The 16,745-nt window shown below is 42.1% G+C and overlaps 1 protein-coding gene across 7 annotated transcripts in view; it reads left to right on the top strand.

Moving 5' to 3' along the window:
* itpk1a (inositol-tetrakisphosphate 1-kinase a) overlaps window positions 1-16,745 on the top strand; it is a 63,641-nt gene that overhangs the window by 11,606 nt on the left and 35,290 nt on the right. For 6 of the 7 annotated variants that reach the window (XM_021612218.2, XM_021612221.2, XM_021612220.2 and 3 more), the window contains one exon: window positions 926-950. The exons of the other annotated variant lie outside the window; for it this stretch is intronic. In XM_021612218.2, coding sequence (XP_021467893.1) covers window positions 926-950 — 25 coding nt within the window. The remainder of the gene's footprint in view (window positions 1-925; window positions 951-16,745) is intronic. 7 annotated transcript variants of the gene reach the window in all.

Consider the following 16,745-nt stretch of genomic DNA (forward strand, 5'->3'; position numbering starts at 1 on the left):
ACGTGTTTCCTTGCAGGTAACCATGGCTGACAGAGGAAGAACAATGATTCTAAGCACCACCCTCCTTTTGAAGCTTCCAGTCTGTTATTCAAACTCAATCAGCATGACCGAGTGATCTCCAACCTTGTCCTCGTCAACACTCACACCTGTGTTAACGAGAATCACTGACATGTCAACTGGTCCTTTTGTGGCAGGGCTGAAATGCAGTGGAAATGTTTTTGGGGGATTCAGTTCATTTGCATGGCAAAGAGGGACTTGGCAATTCATCTGATCACTCTTCATAACATTCTGGAGTATATGCAAATTGCCATTATACAAACTGAGGCAGCAGACTGAAATTAATATTTGTCATTCTCAACTTTTGGCCACGACTGTACCCTTAATACCCCATAATGTTTTAGTTTTCCCCCCCCACATTTTTAAGAATAAAGAACTGAGATACCACATTTTATGTAAGTATTCAGACACTACTCAGTACTCACCTTTGGCAGTGATTATAGCCTTGGGTATGACGCTACAAGCTTGGCACAACTGTATTTGGGGAGTTTCTCTCATTCTTCTCTGCAGAACCTCTCAAGCTCTGTCAGGTTGGATGGGGAGCGTCGCTGCACAGCCATCTTCAGGTCTCTCTAGAAATGTTTGATCAGGTTCATGTCCGGGCTCTGGCTTGGGCCACTCAAGGACAGTCAGACTTGTCCCGAAGCCACTCCTGTGTTGTCTTTGCTGTGTGCTTAAGGTCGTGTTACGGCTGGTTTGTCACGCAAATTTGAATTTAAAATATACTTTTTATTATCCCCATCTGTCATGTCAATGTGAGAGGGTTTCGGCCAGCTATCTCATAGTAGACATGTTAAAAGGACTTATCTGATGTATTCTCTATTGCCACGAAGTTGTAATGAGGGTTCCTTTTCTCCTTTTCCCTTAGGAAACGAGGCATAGAAATGGTTCAGGTAAGTTTCTTTTAGACTGTTTATCCTAACCTCTCACCAGTCATACTGGTGTTTTCTTGTCCTTCAATGCAAGATGCAGTTCTGATATGGGGAACCACACCTAACGGCAATAAAATTTTATTTGTCACATGCGCTGAATACAACAGACCTTAGTGAAATGCTTACTTACAAGCCCTTAACCAACAATGCAGTTTTAAGAAAAACAAGTTAAGTTAAAAATAACAAATGACTAAAAAGCAGCAATAAAATAACAGAAGCGAAGCATTATACAAGGGGTACCGGTACAGAGTCGATGTGCGGGGGGGCACAGGTTAGTTGAGGTAATATGTACATCACAATATGTACTCACAAATTCTGTATGTATTTTTCTGCTTCCTCATTAACACTAGAACCACCAAGACGGTTAATCTGACTGTTTTCAATTTTGTAATTTTAACCTTGAATCCACCTGTCCCTGACTTTTTCTAAATGTGTGTATTTTACACTAGCAGTACTTTTAAGATAAATATTGTTGGATTCTGGGGTAAACTTTGAACATTGTTATACTCAGAGTATAGGAACATAAGTTACAAAGGTGACATGAGGGGTGCCGTAATGAAGCTCGGGAGGGGCTGAGTGCAGGGAAAACAATCGCATGTGACAGTACTGATAAGGGGAGAAACCGTTGAGGGCTCGTATCGCTTAGTTCCCTGCTTAGAAAGAATGATGTAATGTTTAGAGATCAGGAGACTCCACCCAAAGTGGGGTATGAATACAACCACGGGGGAAGCCATGTCTTGGTCTGAATTACAGCTGTAACGACCCTTTGGGAAGAATTCAACTTGGTTAATCTAGTGTCCATTAGAATGTAACAATATCATAAGACAACTTTCTGAGCATTTCTACATCCAAGAGCCATGCCTGTCAAAATGGGTATCAATAGACACCAGTCTAATAAATCCATTTTTCATATACACAATCACAAAGGTCATAAACATGATACTATGTATTTAAAAATAACAGAATAGCGTGTTGCGTTTTTATCTGTGCTTAATAGACATTGGCTGTGCCATGCCAATGAAATCAACTTGTTAATTTAGCAGACATCACACGCTTATTCCTCTGCCCGACCAGTCAACACACACAAATGTTACAGCATAAATACAGAATAAAAAAGGTATTTTTCCCCGAAATGTCTATTGCTGATTCCTTATTTGTCAAGTCACGCTACACTGGTTAGCAGTCTCTTAATTCTCAGTTTGACAATTGATAATATTTTCACCCATTGTCAATGTCATCTTGTCTTAAGGACACATCTATGTGTATGACGATGGGTCAATCTCACATTGAAATTGGTTTTAATATAGTTTAGGTGTAGTTTGGATGGGACATTAGCTGGGAAGGCAACTGTCTTAAGCCTCGTTCACACTGAAGGCATTAATGCTCAAATCCGTTATGGAATACTGGCCAAACGTTAAGTTACAGGTGACCACATCAGATCTGTGTGTGTTCAGAAGGCAGTCACTTTCTTTCATAGCTACGCTAGTTGTCATAGTAATGACAGGGGTGTGCGTAGTGGTGTAGGCTGATTGTTGCTCACGCTTCATATCACTCAAGTTATGTAGCAAGGTAAGGCAACAATGCCTGCCATGGACCTTTCCCAGTTGCTTTGAATGTTCAAAATCAGTCTAAGAACACATTTAAAGCCTCAGATAAGATTATCAAACTTCCCAAGCAGGTCCTATTTGGCGAGCCGCAGCTAGCTAGGAAGCTGTTCAGCTTTCTAGCACATTCACTCGTTTGTAAACAATTAACAAGCTAGTTAGCTACCTACCACCATTTTTTTGTCAAACTGTCAGAGTAGCTAGCAAGCAACAAGATATGCTAAATAACATCTAACCACGTGAAGGCAAAATCAAACAGATTGGACCAATCAGACAAGTCGCATGGCCAGAAGGTGGCTTGAAATGTCAGATTTCGTGCACTTTTTGGCTGTTCAGACTGCAGGAAAAATTAGATTAAACATCTGACTGATTTACATTTGTTGTCCTGAGGTTTATTACATTTTAACACATTTATTCATTTAGCTATTTATTATGGAATATCTACGCAATTGATATATCATTGTCAGAATGGCCATTCTAGTAGTTAAGGAATTCAATCCCTTAAGTTACTAGCAACATTTCACCCTCAAAATAATCTAAATAAATCAAGAAATCTAGTTGATTTTAAAGTTTTCAGAGGTCTTAGTCACTCAATTCCACATCTCGTTTAGGCAGGGTTTCCCAAACTCAGTCCTTAGGACCCCAAAGGGTGCACATTTGAGGTTTTTACCTGAGCGCTACACAGCAGATTCAACTAATCATCAAGCTTTGATTATTTTTATCAGCTGTGTAGTGCTAGGGCAAAAACCAAAATGTTCACTCCTTGGGGTCCCAAGGACTGAGTTTGGGAAATGCTGAGCTAAGGCATTTTGCGGTATTTCTCAAGTAAAAAAAACATTTGGAAGAAAGCTAGTAGTGCACTGCGGAGTGTATCAAGTCAGCTGATGCTGCGCTCAGGACTGATTTATGAGAACATGTCTAACTTCAGCAAGCTGTCAAACATTGCAAATAAAGTATACATGCTGTTTCAGTGCCCACAATCACTAGCTAGTTCCATCTGTCTATGAAGCTAGCTATTAGCTAGCAGGCACGTTGCGCAGGCAGGCCACGTTAGCTAAATCAACTTTCAAGTCACTGGTGAGTAGAAAAGTGCTTTGGTGCAGTTTTTAAATATTACCGTAGTGTGCATCTGTCTGGCAGAGTTTCATTTAGACAATAATACATGAGGCCATGTGTTATGAAATTTGTCATGGCTGTGATGTGATCATAGCCACGAGGCGAAGCAGAGTAACCACCATGGTCTAAAGCAAATTATATTACAAAACAGGTCGCAGCGGGACACAAGATGCGCACGAATGGCTTTTGAAATGTGGAATATTGACAAGTGGCAGTTGTAATGCAAGTGTGCATTGTTTCAATTATAATTTTGCCAAAAAGTGTCACTCTTGTGCTCACTCTCAATCACATCAGCAAGTGGCCGCTTGATAAAGGTTTAGGTCAAGGGTTCTTTCAACAACATTGGCGAGGTGTGTCTTATGCAAACATGTCTAATGCGCTGCATAATTTGGGCAGGTCTGTCTCACTCTGTAGATTCTGCTATACGAATGGATAGAGCGCAATCAGCGCAGCTGTTTCTCCGTGCATGACTATTCTCCCTTGGTGTTACCATGCACATTTTTTGTTGTTGAAAGGATCTGTTTTGATTTAGTTTAGCCGTTTTTAGAGCACAATGTATAAGATTACATGGACAAGGGGAACCTGATCCTAGATCAGCACTACTACTGACACACTTAACACATACAGCGCCTGATACCATTACGTTGACTACAATGATGTAAAGGGAACACACACAAATACTGAAGATATTGTTTGCTGTATATTTGTGACGACCCTCTGTCCTGCCAAGTCTAAACTTATTTAATTATTATTATTATATATATATATTGTTGCCAAAAGTGAAACTACAGATCGAAGATTTCCGGAAGGTGTATGATGTAACATGTATAGTCGGTTTTCAAAATGGAGGCCTGTGTGGCAAGTTGAATAACCTTTCTAGTTTGCAAAGACTCTGGGGATACGCCATATACTCTGAAATAGAATTTCTCATCTTTGACGCAAACTGCAAGGAAGGGTAAAAATGTGAGTTGGATCATATTGGTAGGTCAAATAATTTTAGCTTACTGTAAGAGGAACATTGCAGTCTTCATCTGGTTTTGGTACACATCAAATAAAATGTTATTGGTCACATACACATGGTTAGCAGATGTTAATGCGAGTGTAATGTTTGTGCTTCTAGATCCGACAGTGCAGTAAAATCTAACAATTGCACAACTACCAAATACACACATGTAAAGGGATGGAATAAGAATATGTACATATAAACATATGGATGAGTGATGGCCGAGTGGCATAGCCAAGATAAAATAAATGGTATAAAATACCATATATACATATGAAATGAATAAATAAAGATTATTAAACTAGTTATTCATTTATTAAAGTGGCCAATGATTTGAGTCTGTGTAGGCAGCAGCCTCTGTGTTAGTGATGGCTGTTTAACAGTCTGATGGCCTTGAGATGAAGCTGTTTTTCAGTCTTTCTGTCCCAGCTTTGATGCACCTGTACTGACCTCATCTTCTGGATGGTAGCTGGGTGAACAGGCAGTGGCTCGGGTGGTAAGCATTTCACTGTAATACACCTGTTGTTGTAGTTGGCGAATGTGTCAAATAAAATGTGATTTGTTGTCCTTGATCTTTTTGGCCTTCCTCTGACATTGGGGGCTGTAGGTGTCCTGGAGGCCAGGTAATTGGCCCATGGTGATGTGTTGTGTAGACCGCACCATCCTCTGGCGAGCCTTGCGGTTGAGGACGGTGCAGTTGCCGTTCCAGGCAGTGATACAGCCCGACAGGATGCTCTCAATTGTGCATCTGTAAAGGTTTGTGGGTTTAGGTGACAAGCCAAATTTCTTCAGTCTCCTGAGGTTGAAGAGGCGTTGTTGCGCCTTCTTCACCACACGGTCTGTGTGGGTGGAGAATTTCAGTTTGTCTGTGATGTGTACTTCGAGGAACTTAACCTTCCACTACTGTCCCATTTGTGGATAGGATAGGTAGTCCCTCTGCTGTTTCCTGAAGTCAACAATCATCTCCTTTGTTTTGTTGACGTTGAGTGTGAGGTTGTCTTCCTGACACCACACTCCGAGGGTCTCGTCGTTGTTGGTAATCAAGCCCACTACTGTTTTTGTCTGTGCATGCTCTGAGGACGTGGCTAGGGATGCCGTCTGGGCCAGCAGCTTTGCAGGGGTTAACACGTTTAAATGACTTACTCAAGTCGGCCACGGAGAAGGAGAGAGGGGGCCCGCAGTCCTTGGTAGCAGGCCCCGTCGGTGGCAATGCATTTCCCTCAAAGCAGGCAAAGGTTTTTAGTTTGTCTGAAAGCAAGACACCAGTGTCTGTGACGTGGCTGGTTTCTTTTTGTAGCCTGATCGTTGCCTGTAGACCCTGCCACATACGTCTTGTGTCTGAGCCATTGAATTGCGACTTTGTCCTGAAACCGACATTTCGCTTGTTTGATTGCCTTAACTAGGAATATAGTTATTCCTGCCTCATCTTTCCATGTTGAATGCGGTGGTTTGCGCTTTCAGTTTTGCGCAAATTCCGCCATCTATCCACGGTTTCTGGTTAGGGTAGGTTTTAATAGTCAAAGTGGGTACAACATCTCCAATGCACTTCCTTATAAACTCACTCACCGAGTCAGCCTTTTAAATCGGTGTTATTCTCTGAGGCTTCCCGGAACATTTCCCAGTCCGCGTAATCAAAACAATCTTGAAGTGTGGATTCTGATTAAACAGACCTGTGAATGGTTCTAGTCGCGGGTACATCCTGTTTGAGTTTCTGCCTGTAGGAGCCCAATGGATTCGAAAATTGATTCATGGTCGGATTTGTTTTGGGTCACCATCTGGGATTAGATCCAATTGGGGTCAGGAAACTCAATCAAGCGCAGCTGAAGTATTTTTTTTTAGGGGGGGGGGGGGGACACTTTGAAACCAGGTCATTTTTACATGCTAGGGGTTAAGGTAAAGATTAGTTGGGGAAAGCAGATCCTACTTATGCAGTGAACGGCAACGTCTGTATTGGTACCCGGTTTCCATAATTGTAATCAATGATCGAAGACATGTTTTGAATGACTTAATGGTGCCAATCATGTTGCTATTTATGGCCCTTTTAATTGCAACATGAGGGAGTTACAAATTATCTGTGTGGCTCCCCGGAATGAATGATTGAGCGATTAGAGAGCTGGTCCTCTTTAGATCAGTTGGCAGAGCATGGCACTTGCAATGCCAGGGTAGTGGGTTTGATTCCCGGGACCGCCCGTACGTAATGTGTATGACTGTTATTCTCTTTTTGGGGGGCCCTGCCCATTCTACATTTGGTTTAGATATTCAATCTCCAGCATAAGTTGATTTAACTCATCAAATGCTTGAAGACTAGTTGAATCAAGTGTTGGAGTGAACCAAATGTGGAATGGTGGGGTGGGGGGGGGGGGGCTGGGTGTGTTTGTCTAACGACCAAGCTGGGAAAGACTGGGGACATAGAATTGTAGAGGTCACTAGTGTCTTGGAGGGTTTAGGCAGAGGTTAGAACCACTCCAATTCCACAACATACTGGCTTTGTCCCAAATTGTACCCTCTTCCCTAATTTAGAATGTGAGTGGTGGGAATCTCCAGCCTCAGTGATTTTTTTTTGCAGTTCGTTCCAGTCAGTGGCAGCAGAGAACTGGAAGGAAAGGCGACCGAATTGGCTTTGGGGGTGACCAGTGAGATATACCTGCTGGAGGGTGTGCTACAGGTGGGGTGCTGCTATGGTGACCAGCGAGCTGAGATAGGGCGGGGCTTTACCTAGCAGAGACTTGTAGATGACCTGTAGCCAGTGGGTTTGGCTACGAGTAATGAAGCGAGGGCCAGCCAACGAGAGTGTACAGGTGGCAGTGGTGGGTAGTGTATGGGGCTTTGGTGACAAAACGGATGGCACTGTGATAGACTACATCCAGTTTGCTGAGTAGAGTGTTGGAGGCTATTTTATAGATGACCTCGCCGATTTAGAGCTTTAATCTACATGTCATTCACATCTGTTCTAATATATTTATTTCTGAATGTTCTATGTGGTTTGTGATGCAGTCCTTGTCTAATGATCACAGGCATTCTACAAGGTACATGTAATGCTTGAATCCCTAATGGTGAAGCTGCCATGTCTGTTTGGGATATTACAACTAAGTTATTTACCACGCTGCTGGATGCTCCTCTCCTCCGTTTTGTTAACAGAATAAAAATGATAAAGGCCCTGGGGCGAACAGTGTCGCTGTTTCACATCGTGCAGAGTTGCTCTTTAAGAATATGAATCACTAAGTGTTAAAAAATAGGTGGGTTAACGCGGATCGCCATTTGCTGTGAGTAAAGTAATGCTCCCTATAATTTTTTTAAAATGTATTTTTCCTCAATAGGTGGGTAAACTCCTACGCAAAATAAACAGTGCATAAACAGCGTTTGTGTGTTCAAACTGCTGCTCGCATGCAATCCTTATACAGAATTTGATATTTTTATTTGGATATATTAATATTTTTTTTATCTTGGGTTTCTGTTATCCTGCTTGCACATTACAGGTGTGTGAAATTTGACTTTTGCTTGTAATTTGCAAGACCGCTTTATCACAATGACATGGTTCTGTGTTAAACTGAAGGAAAGGAAACACTAACATAGTGTCTAGGGAGTTGAGCCAGAACAGCTTCAATGCACCTTGGCATAGATTCTACAAGTGTCTGGAACTCTGTTGGAGGGATGCGACACCATTCTTCCACGAGAAATTCCATTTGGTGTTTTGTTGATGGTGGAAAACGCAGTCTCAGCCGCTGCTCCAGAATCTCCCATAAGTGCTCAATTGGTGACTGAGATTTGGTGACTGAGATGGCCATTGCATATGGTGAACATTTTTGTTTTCATGCTCATTAAACCATTCAGTGACCACTTTTGTCCTATGGATGGGGGCATTGTCATCCTAAAGTATGGGGGCATAGCCATGGTAGCTGAAATATTGGCCTGGCCAGCATTTTATACATGACCCTAAGCATGATAAATTTGATCTTGCAATGTGCATACATTTTAAGTTTCATTGCCGTCTGTCCATTTTGAAAAGATGTCCTGGGAACTGTCCCAAAGTCATCGTGTCTTTTGTTTTAAGAAGGTGGATGTGAAGATGTGAAAGGCTAGGGAACCACTTTTGTATAAGCTCTCTCTGGGACCTGTCGTATCTACACGCAGACGCACCTGTCACACTCGCACTCACAGACACATTTTAAATGTGCATCCAACAAATAAACGAGCACACGGTCACGTGTGCAAAGACATAAAAAAATGTCAACATTTTTAACCTAAGCAATTAGAGTACAGTTGTGTACGTTGATTGTGATGCCAACCACCTCTAGGGTTGAGTTTTATCTATGGACGTGAACTGGATTAAGATAAGTATTTTATACGTTTGGTCTGGCAGTAGCGCTGCTTCCAAATCCAGACCACACGTTGCCCTAGGAGACCGGGGTTTGATCCCCAGCTCTGCCACTCTCATGACGATCTTCACCCCAGTCTTGCAATGGGTAATTTTATACCTACAGTTGCATGCAATAAAAAGTTAGGTTGCTCCGCAGTACTGGCCAAATAATCACTGCAATGTGTCTTCTAGTGATGGCTTGTCACAACCACCAAACCTGTTGTAAAAACTGTTTTAGTGCCCGCAACTTTACCATAATGTACCGATTTTAATGGCTTTAGGGCTTCCCTCCAGCTGTTTACCGTCTGCCAGACAGTTCAGCTGATAAGAAACCTGTGAGCACTAAGAAAGAAGAACCACTTTTCTCTGTCCTCTCAGTCTGGATTTTTATTTTTACCAATGATTGTGACTAAATGTTAACAGTTTATCGCATTTTTTGTTGAAGTAGCCTATCATTTGCATAAATAGACTTGGGCTACAATGTTTTAGTGCAACTATTGTTCGGATGCTACCGATGCACCTTACGTGGGAACTAACAATGGTCTTAATGCTATCAAGATACTAGAAAAACATTTGAACAAATCCACATTATTGTATTGAAGTAGGAGTGGACTTTGAGTAGATTACTTGTCACATGTCATCCTTGGGCGGGGAACACCCAGTCATAGGTCGGCTGTCACAAGAGACTAAATAAATATTTGTTAATGATCAACTTGTTTCTTTTTTTTTTATTTTCTTTTTTACACTTTTAACGTGAGTCTTGTTTTTTTCCGTGTGTTTTTGTTGGACCCTTTGTGCTTTGAGTATTCCATCAGGTAAATTACACTTTAAAAAAAAGATACAACCTAAACCGGTTCTTCGGTTCCCATAGGAGAACCCTTGGAAGAACTCTTTTTGGTTTCTGGTAGAACTCTTTCCACAGAGGGTTGTACCTGGAACCAAAAATGGGGTCTCCTATGGGAACCCATTGTGAGTGTCGCAACGCGCATGCCCCACCCACCTGAACTCTCCTTTTCAGCCACCTATTTCCTGTCTTTGAGAGGAGCAAAATCCACTTGTCAGTTTAATTTGACTTGGTGACACTTTCCCACTTTTGCTTGTACCATTCGGTTTTCCCTGTTAACGTAACGACTGCGAAAACATTTGTAATGACATGGGTGGACTTAGTGATTTGGAGGCCTCAGGCAGAGGGCATATCAATCACAGAAGTATTCATACCCCTGAGTCAATGCATGTTAGAATCACCTTTTGACAGCCATTACAGCAGTGAGTCTTTCTGGGTGAGCCTGAAAGCGCTTCGCACACCTTGATTGTACAATAACATGATGCAGCCACCACTATGCTTGAAAATATTGGGTGTTACTCAATGTATTGAATTTGCAGTATTACTTTAGTGCCTTGTTGCAAACAGAATGCATGTTTTGGAATCTTTTTTATTTTGTACAGCTTCCTTTTCACTCTGTCAATTAGGTTCGTATTGTGGAGTAACTACAATGTTGATCCATCCTCAGTTCTCTCTTATCACAGCCATTAAACTCTGTTTTAAAGTCACCATTGGCCTCATGGTGAAGTCCCCGAGTGGTTTCCATCTTCTCCGGCAATGGAGTTAATAAAGACACTTGTGTCTTTGTAGTGATACACCAAGTGTAATTAATAACTTTACCATGCTCAAAGGTATATTCAATGTCTGCTTTTTTATTTGATTTTTACCCATTTACCAATAGGTGCTGTTCTTTCCAAGGCATTGGAAAACTTCTCTGGTTGATTCTGTGTTTTGAAATTCACTGCTCGACTGCGGGACCTTACAGATAATTGGATATCTGGGGTACAGATCTGTCATTCAAGAGTCCATGCAACTTATGTGACTTGTTAAGCCTAATTTCTATTTAGGTTTACCATAGCAAAGGGGTTGAATACTTATTGACTCAAGACATTTCAGCTTTTTCATTTAACATTATAAAAAACATTATTCCACTTTGACTGTGTGTGTGTGTGTGTGTGTGTGTAGGCCAGTGACCGTCTCAATTTAATCAATTTTAAAACCAGTCTGTAACACAACTATGTGGAAGGGGTGTGAATACTTGAATGAAGGTGGTTGTTTGACCTAATTTCACTTTTTTGAAGCCCTTTTTTGTTGTCAATGTGGCCTTACTAATCTGGCAGTGGTGGAAACATTCTTCAATTGTCATACTTGAGTAAAAATGAAGGAACTGTGATCGGTCCAGAGAGGACTGGTTCAAGAAAGGGTTAACAAAATCCTACCTCAATACAGAGCACTTCACTTACAAACCGAAGATGCTTTCCAAAATCACCTAATTAAATGGTATTTTGTGGCTAATCTTGGCTTTGGCTCGCTGCACCGGGAATCGCACATAAATTCTTCATTTTAAGCTGTTCTTGGTCTTTATCTCAATGTTCTGTCCTTTGTTCTATGTACTCCTTATTTCTTTGTCCGTTCCTTTATCCATTCTCTTTTCTTTTTTTCTCATGCGTAATAGCCTCAGTCCTTTGACTTGCGCCGGTAATAAGGGATGCTTTCGGGTATTCCCGGAGTGTCCCCGCCCCTCTGACTCCACTTGGCCCCAAACCTCTGGATGGTTCACAATTTCTTATACAGTACCATTCAAATGTTTAGACACTTACTCATTCAAGGGTTTTCCTTTTTTATTTTTACAGTTTTCTACGTTGTAGAATAATAGTGAAAACAAACTATGAAATAACACGTGTTAAACAAATCAATATTTTAGATTCTTCAAAGTAGCCACCCTTTGCCTTGATGGCAGCTTTGCACACTCTTGGCATTCTCTCAAACAGCTTCATGAGGTAGTCACCTGAAATTAATTTCAATTAACAGGTGTGCCTTAAGTACATTTGTGACATTTCTTTCCTCAATGCGTTTGAGCCAATCAGTTGGGTTGAGACAAGGTAGGGTTGGTATAAAGATGGCCCTATTTAGTAAAAGACCAAGTCCATATTTAATGCAAGAACAGCTCAAATAAGCAAGCCAAACAACAGTCCATTACTTTAAGACATAAAGGTTAGTCAATCCGGAAAATGCCGACTTGCTGCAAAGAAACCACTACTAAGGGACACCAATAAGAAAATACTTGCATGGGCCAAGAAACATGATCAATGAACATTAGACTGGAAATCCTGTCCTTTTGGTCTGATGAGTCCAAATTTGAAATGTTTGGTTCCATCCGCTGTCTTTATGAGACGCAGAGGAGGTGAACGGATGATCTCTGCATGTGTGGTTCCCACCGTGAAGCATGGAGGAGGTATGAGTGTGGGGGTGCTTTGCTGGTGACACTGTCATTGATGTTTTTAGAATTCAAGGCACACTTAACTGACATGGCTACCGTAGCGATATGCCTCCCCATCTGGTTTACGCTTAGTCCCACTATCATTTGTTTTTCAATAGGACAATAACCCAACACACCTCCAGGCTGTCTAAGGGCTATTTGACCAAGGAGAGTGATTGAATGCTGCATCAAATGACCTGGCCTCCACAATCACCCGACCTCAACCCAATTTGAGATGGTTTTGGATGAGTTGGACCACAGAGTGAAGGAAAAGCAGCCAACAAGTGCTCAGCATATGTGGGAACTCTTGAAAGACTGTTGGAAAAGCATTCCAGGTGACAACCTCATGAAGCTGTTTGAGAGAATGTGCAAAGCTGTCAAGGCCAAGGGTGGCTACTTAGAAGAATCTCAAATATAATATATTTTGATTAAACACTTTTTAATACATGATTCCATATGTGTTCATAGTTTGTCTTCGCTATTATTCTACAATGCTGAAAATAGTACAAACAAAAACTCTTGCATGCGTAGGTGTCCAAACTTTTGACTGGTACTATTTATGTTACTAGTATTTTTGTATTATGCCCAGCTCACGAGGCCCCTTGATGTGAGGCTGGTAATGAGCTTAATGGAATACATTGGTGTGCTTCGTCTGGAATTTAAAGCACTGTCTCAACACTTGCATCACAAGAAATGACTTGATTTTGGTGGGTGTATTATTTTCTGCAATTGTAAAAAAAAATATATAAAAAAAATAACAATTTGTACAGTTGAAATGTTTACAAATTGTGCGTTGAATGAAGGCAACTTCTGAAAAGGAACACTTAGATTATAGTGATGTAAGTATGTATAGGTGGGTGTAATCTAGAGCCAAGCGTTTAGATCTGCAATCGTATCAGTATCCCTTTCTTGACACCTGTTGAATTATGCAAGTGAACAACGGAAATTAATAATTGAGGCAGTCTAAATGGCGCAGGTGAGCGTAGGTAGGCCTGGACCAAGCACGGTTTGGTGGCTGCAGCCCTGTCCATCCGCTTTATGTTAATGTGTGCAAATCCAGCATATGAAAATGAGGCACAGTTTTCTTGATTTTTATCACAAAGTATAAAAACTAATATACTAAGAATGTATGAGTGCCTTTATACGAAACTTGCATTTTATAATAAATGTAATACCTGAATTCTCACCATTACCTGAACTCCATTATTTGCTGCCAGTATATTGTTTTATGTGCTGTAATTCAGTCTATCTGATTAGATTAAAAACATTTAACAGCTTGGAGTATTTTAATCCATTGTCCAATTGTTGCTTTTAAACCTTTTTTCACAATTGAGTGTCGCTACAGTAAAGCCAACCCCAAATGTCTTCCAGATTATAGTTTGCGGAGTAAATCTACGTATGAGATTCCTTATGTAATAGTGCTATATAAAATATTGTATTACCTTAAGGCAGGGTTCCCCAACTAGTATCAAATCAAATCAAATGTATTTATATAGCCCTTTGTACATCAGCTGATATCTCAAAGTGCTGTACAGAAACCCAGCCTAAAACCCCAAACGGCAAGCAATGCAGGTGTAGAAGCACGGTGGCTAGGAAAAACTCCCTAGAAAGGCCAAAACCTAGGAAGAAACCTAGAGAGGAACCAGGCTATGTGGGGTGGCCAGTCCTCTTCTGGCTGTTCAAATGTTCATAAATAACCAGCATGGTCGAATAATAATAAGGCAGAACAGTTTAAACTGGAGCAGCAGCACGGTCAGGTGGACTAGGGACAGCAAGGAGTCATCATGTCATGTAGTCCTGGGGCATGGTCCTAGGGCTCAGGTCCTCAGAGAGAGAGAGAATTAGAGAACGCACACTTAGATTCACACAGGACACCGAATAGGACAGGAGAAGTACTCCAGATATAACAAACTGACCCTAGCCCCCCGACACAAACTACTGCAGCATAAATACTGGAGGCTGAGACAGGAGGGGTCAGGAGACACTGTGGCCCCATCCGAGGACACCCCCGGACAGGGCCAAACAGGAAGGATATAACCCCACCCACTTTGCCAAAGCACAGCCCCCACACCACTAGAGGGATATCTTCAACCACCAACTTACCATCCTGAGACAAGGCTGAGTATAGCCCACAAAGACCTCCGCCACGGCACAACCCGGGGGGGCGGCAACCCAGACCGGATGACCACATAAGTGAATCAACCCACTCAGGTGACGCACCCCCTCCAGGGACGGCATGAGAGAGCCCCAGTAAGCCAGTGACTCAGCCCCTGTAGTAGAGATTAACTGAGCTGGGATTGGGTCACTAATAAATCCTTGTCTCGATGCAGCATTTTTAACGCTGTGAAAGGATCCAGGAACCAAAATTATTTGGGTGGATCCCTTCCTCCTCTATGAAACCAGCTTTGTTTCCAAAAGGGATCAAAATTGTCAATCAATGTTACACCCACAGCTGCAATAGTCTCGTAGCCAGTTATGGAGGGCTAAACGTCTGCTGAAGTGTTCAATTCCGTGATTTAGGGAGGGCACAGGGCCAGATATTATGGGGCTGTAGTTAGTGTCAAGCAGAGACCAGTTTTTTATTTTTTTTTTTTATTTTTTAAAATCCATATTTTTTTTAACAAGGCAAGTTAGTGAACAAATTATTGTTTACAATGACGGCCTACCCCGGCCAAACCCGGATGACGCTGAGCCAATTGGGAGTCCCATAGGGTGGCGCACAATCATGGCCGGATGTGTTGAAGCCTGGAATCGAACCAGGGACGGTAGTGACGCCTCTTGCACTGAGATGCAGTGCCTTAGACCACTGCACCTCTTGGTCTAAGCTGTTCTGAGCTGCCCTTCATAATGACATTGAATCCCACATGAACAATGATAGACTGTTTGCTGATGCAGGTTTAAAATGTTTGGGGGCACCTTATTGATGTGCTGTACTTGTGGTCCTGGATAGCACAACGTTTTTGCTCCAGTGATTGAGTCATTTCTTACCATTTGAACTGCCCAATACAACTGCTGGGGATGGGGAAATCGGCCCATTCCTCCCACAATTTGTGGAACATTTCACAGGCCCACGAGAAGCAGGATAGCATTCGCCTGCTGCTCCCAGTGATAGGTCCAGAGCAGACAGTGCCCAGTCAGATCCGGAGAGAGGGAAAGGAGTGGAATTCAATGACTAAGCCGCTGCTGGAGTCCGCGTAGTTGTATACAGGCAGTCCCAGCGACGAAGGCGCAGGTAGATCAGGCACCAGTGCGGCGACGCTATTCCTCATGTCAATCTGCTCAGAACGTCTAGCAGACACTCCAGTCCGCGTAGCAGCATGCCGTTGCCTTCGGTTTCCACAACTTCTAACATTGTGCCAATCAGCGCTGGTCCCATCTTCTTGCTGTTCTCCGTCTACTCCACTACGCGAGGGAGAAGCAGATGGAGACGACTTCCTTGGTAGGCAAGTTCCGGTAGCACAGGCCATTCAGATATGGACTGATGACAAGGTAGGGAGGGGGATACATCCATCAGTTCCAGTTTGCGGTTTCCCCGTAAATTTAACGCAGAATTAGAATGTGCTTTCCAAGGATAGCCACCTCAAGCCTGTAATCTTCCACAAGCAAACAATTCCACATTGGAACTCCAGATTATTTTCCTGGGCAAGCGCATAATAAACACTACTGCTACAGCGCTGGAACGGTTCGTTAGCTATTCCAGGCGAAGCGGGCGCCATTGCAACCTGGCTAGCTAGTAGCAGGTGTTGACACACACACTTATATTTTATTTATTTTATTTCACCTTTATTTAACCAGGTAGGCTAGTTGAGAAGAAGTTCTCATTTGCAACTGCGACCTGGCCAAGATAAAGCGTAACAATTTGACACATACAACATAGTTACACATGGAATAAACAAAACATAGTCAATAATACAGTAGAACAAAAGAAAACAAAAAGTCTATATACAGTGAGTGCAAATGAGTTAAGTTAAGGAAATAAATAGGCCATGGTGGCGAAGTAATTACAATATAGCAATTAAACACTGAAATGGTAGATCGGCAGAAGATTAATGTTATAAACAAAATAAAACTTTGGAAACAAGGTCGAGGCGCAGGAGGTAGCCGAGTTCATGACGGGTCATTTTAAAGCATTTTACACCACCTGCCTTGTTCAAGATTCATTGGATTCCCATCTCCTTTATTTAATATCTTTGGCAACAGCACCATGCAATGCACTAAAGAGGCAGACACCTGGCCAGACCTCGTTTCCAAAGTTTTACTTCGTAAGTGTTTGTCAACACCTGCTAGACCCTCTGTTAAATTGCACATTTCTCGAGGTAGGAATATCGCAAAAAGATGTTAAAAGGCTCATTCGAGAGAACACTCTCCCGAGTT

The sequence above is a fragment of the Oncorhynchus mykiss genome, chromosome 8 (genome assembly GCF_013265735.2).
Source record: "Oncorhynchus mykiss isolate Arlee chromosome 8, USDA_OmykA_1.1, whole genome shotgun sequence".
Classification (NCBI taxonomy): Eukaryota; Metazoa; Chordata; class Actinopteri; order Salmoniformes; family Salmonidae; genus Oncorhynchus; species Oncorhynchus mykiss.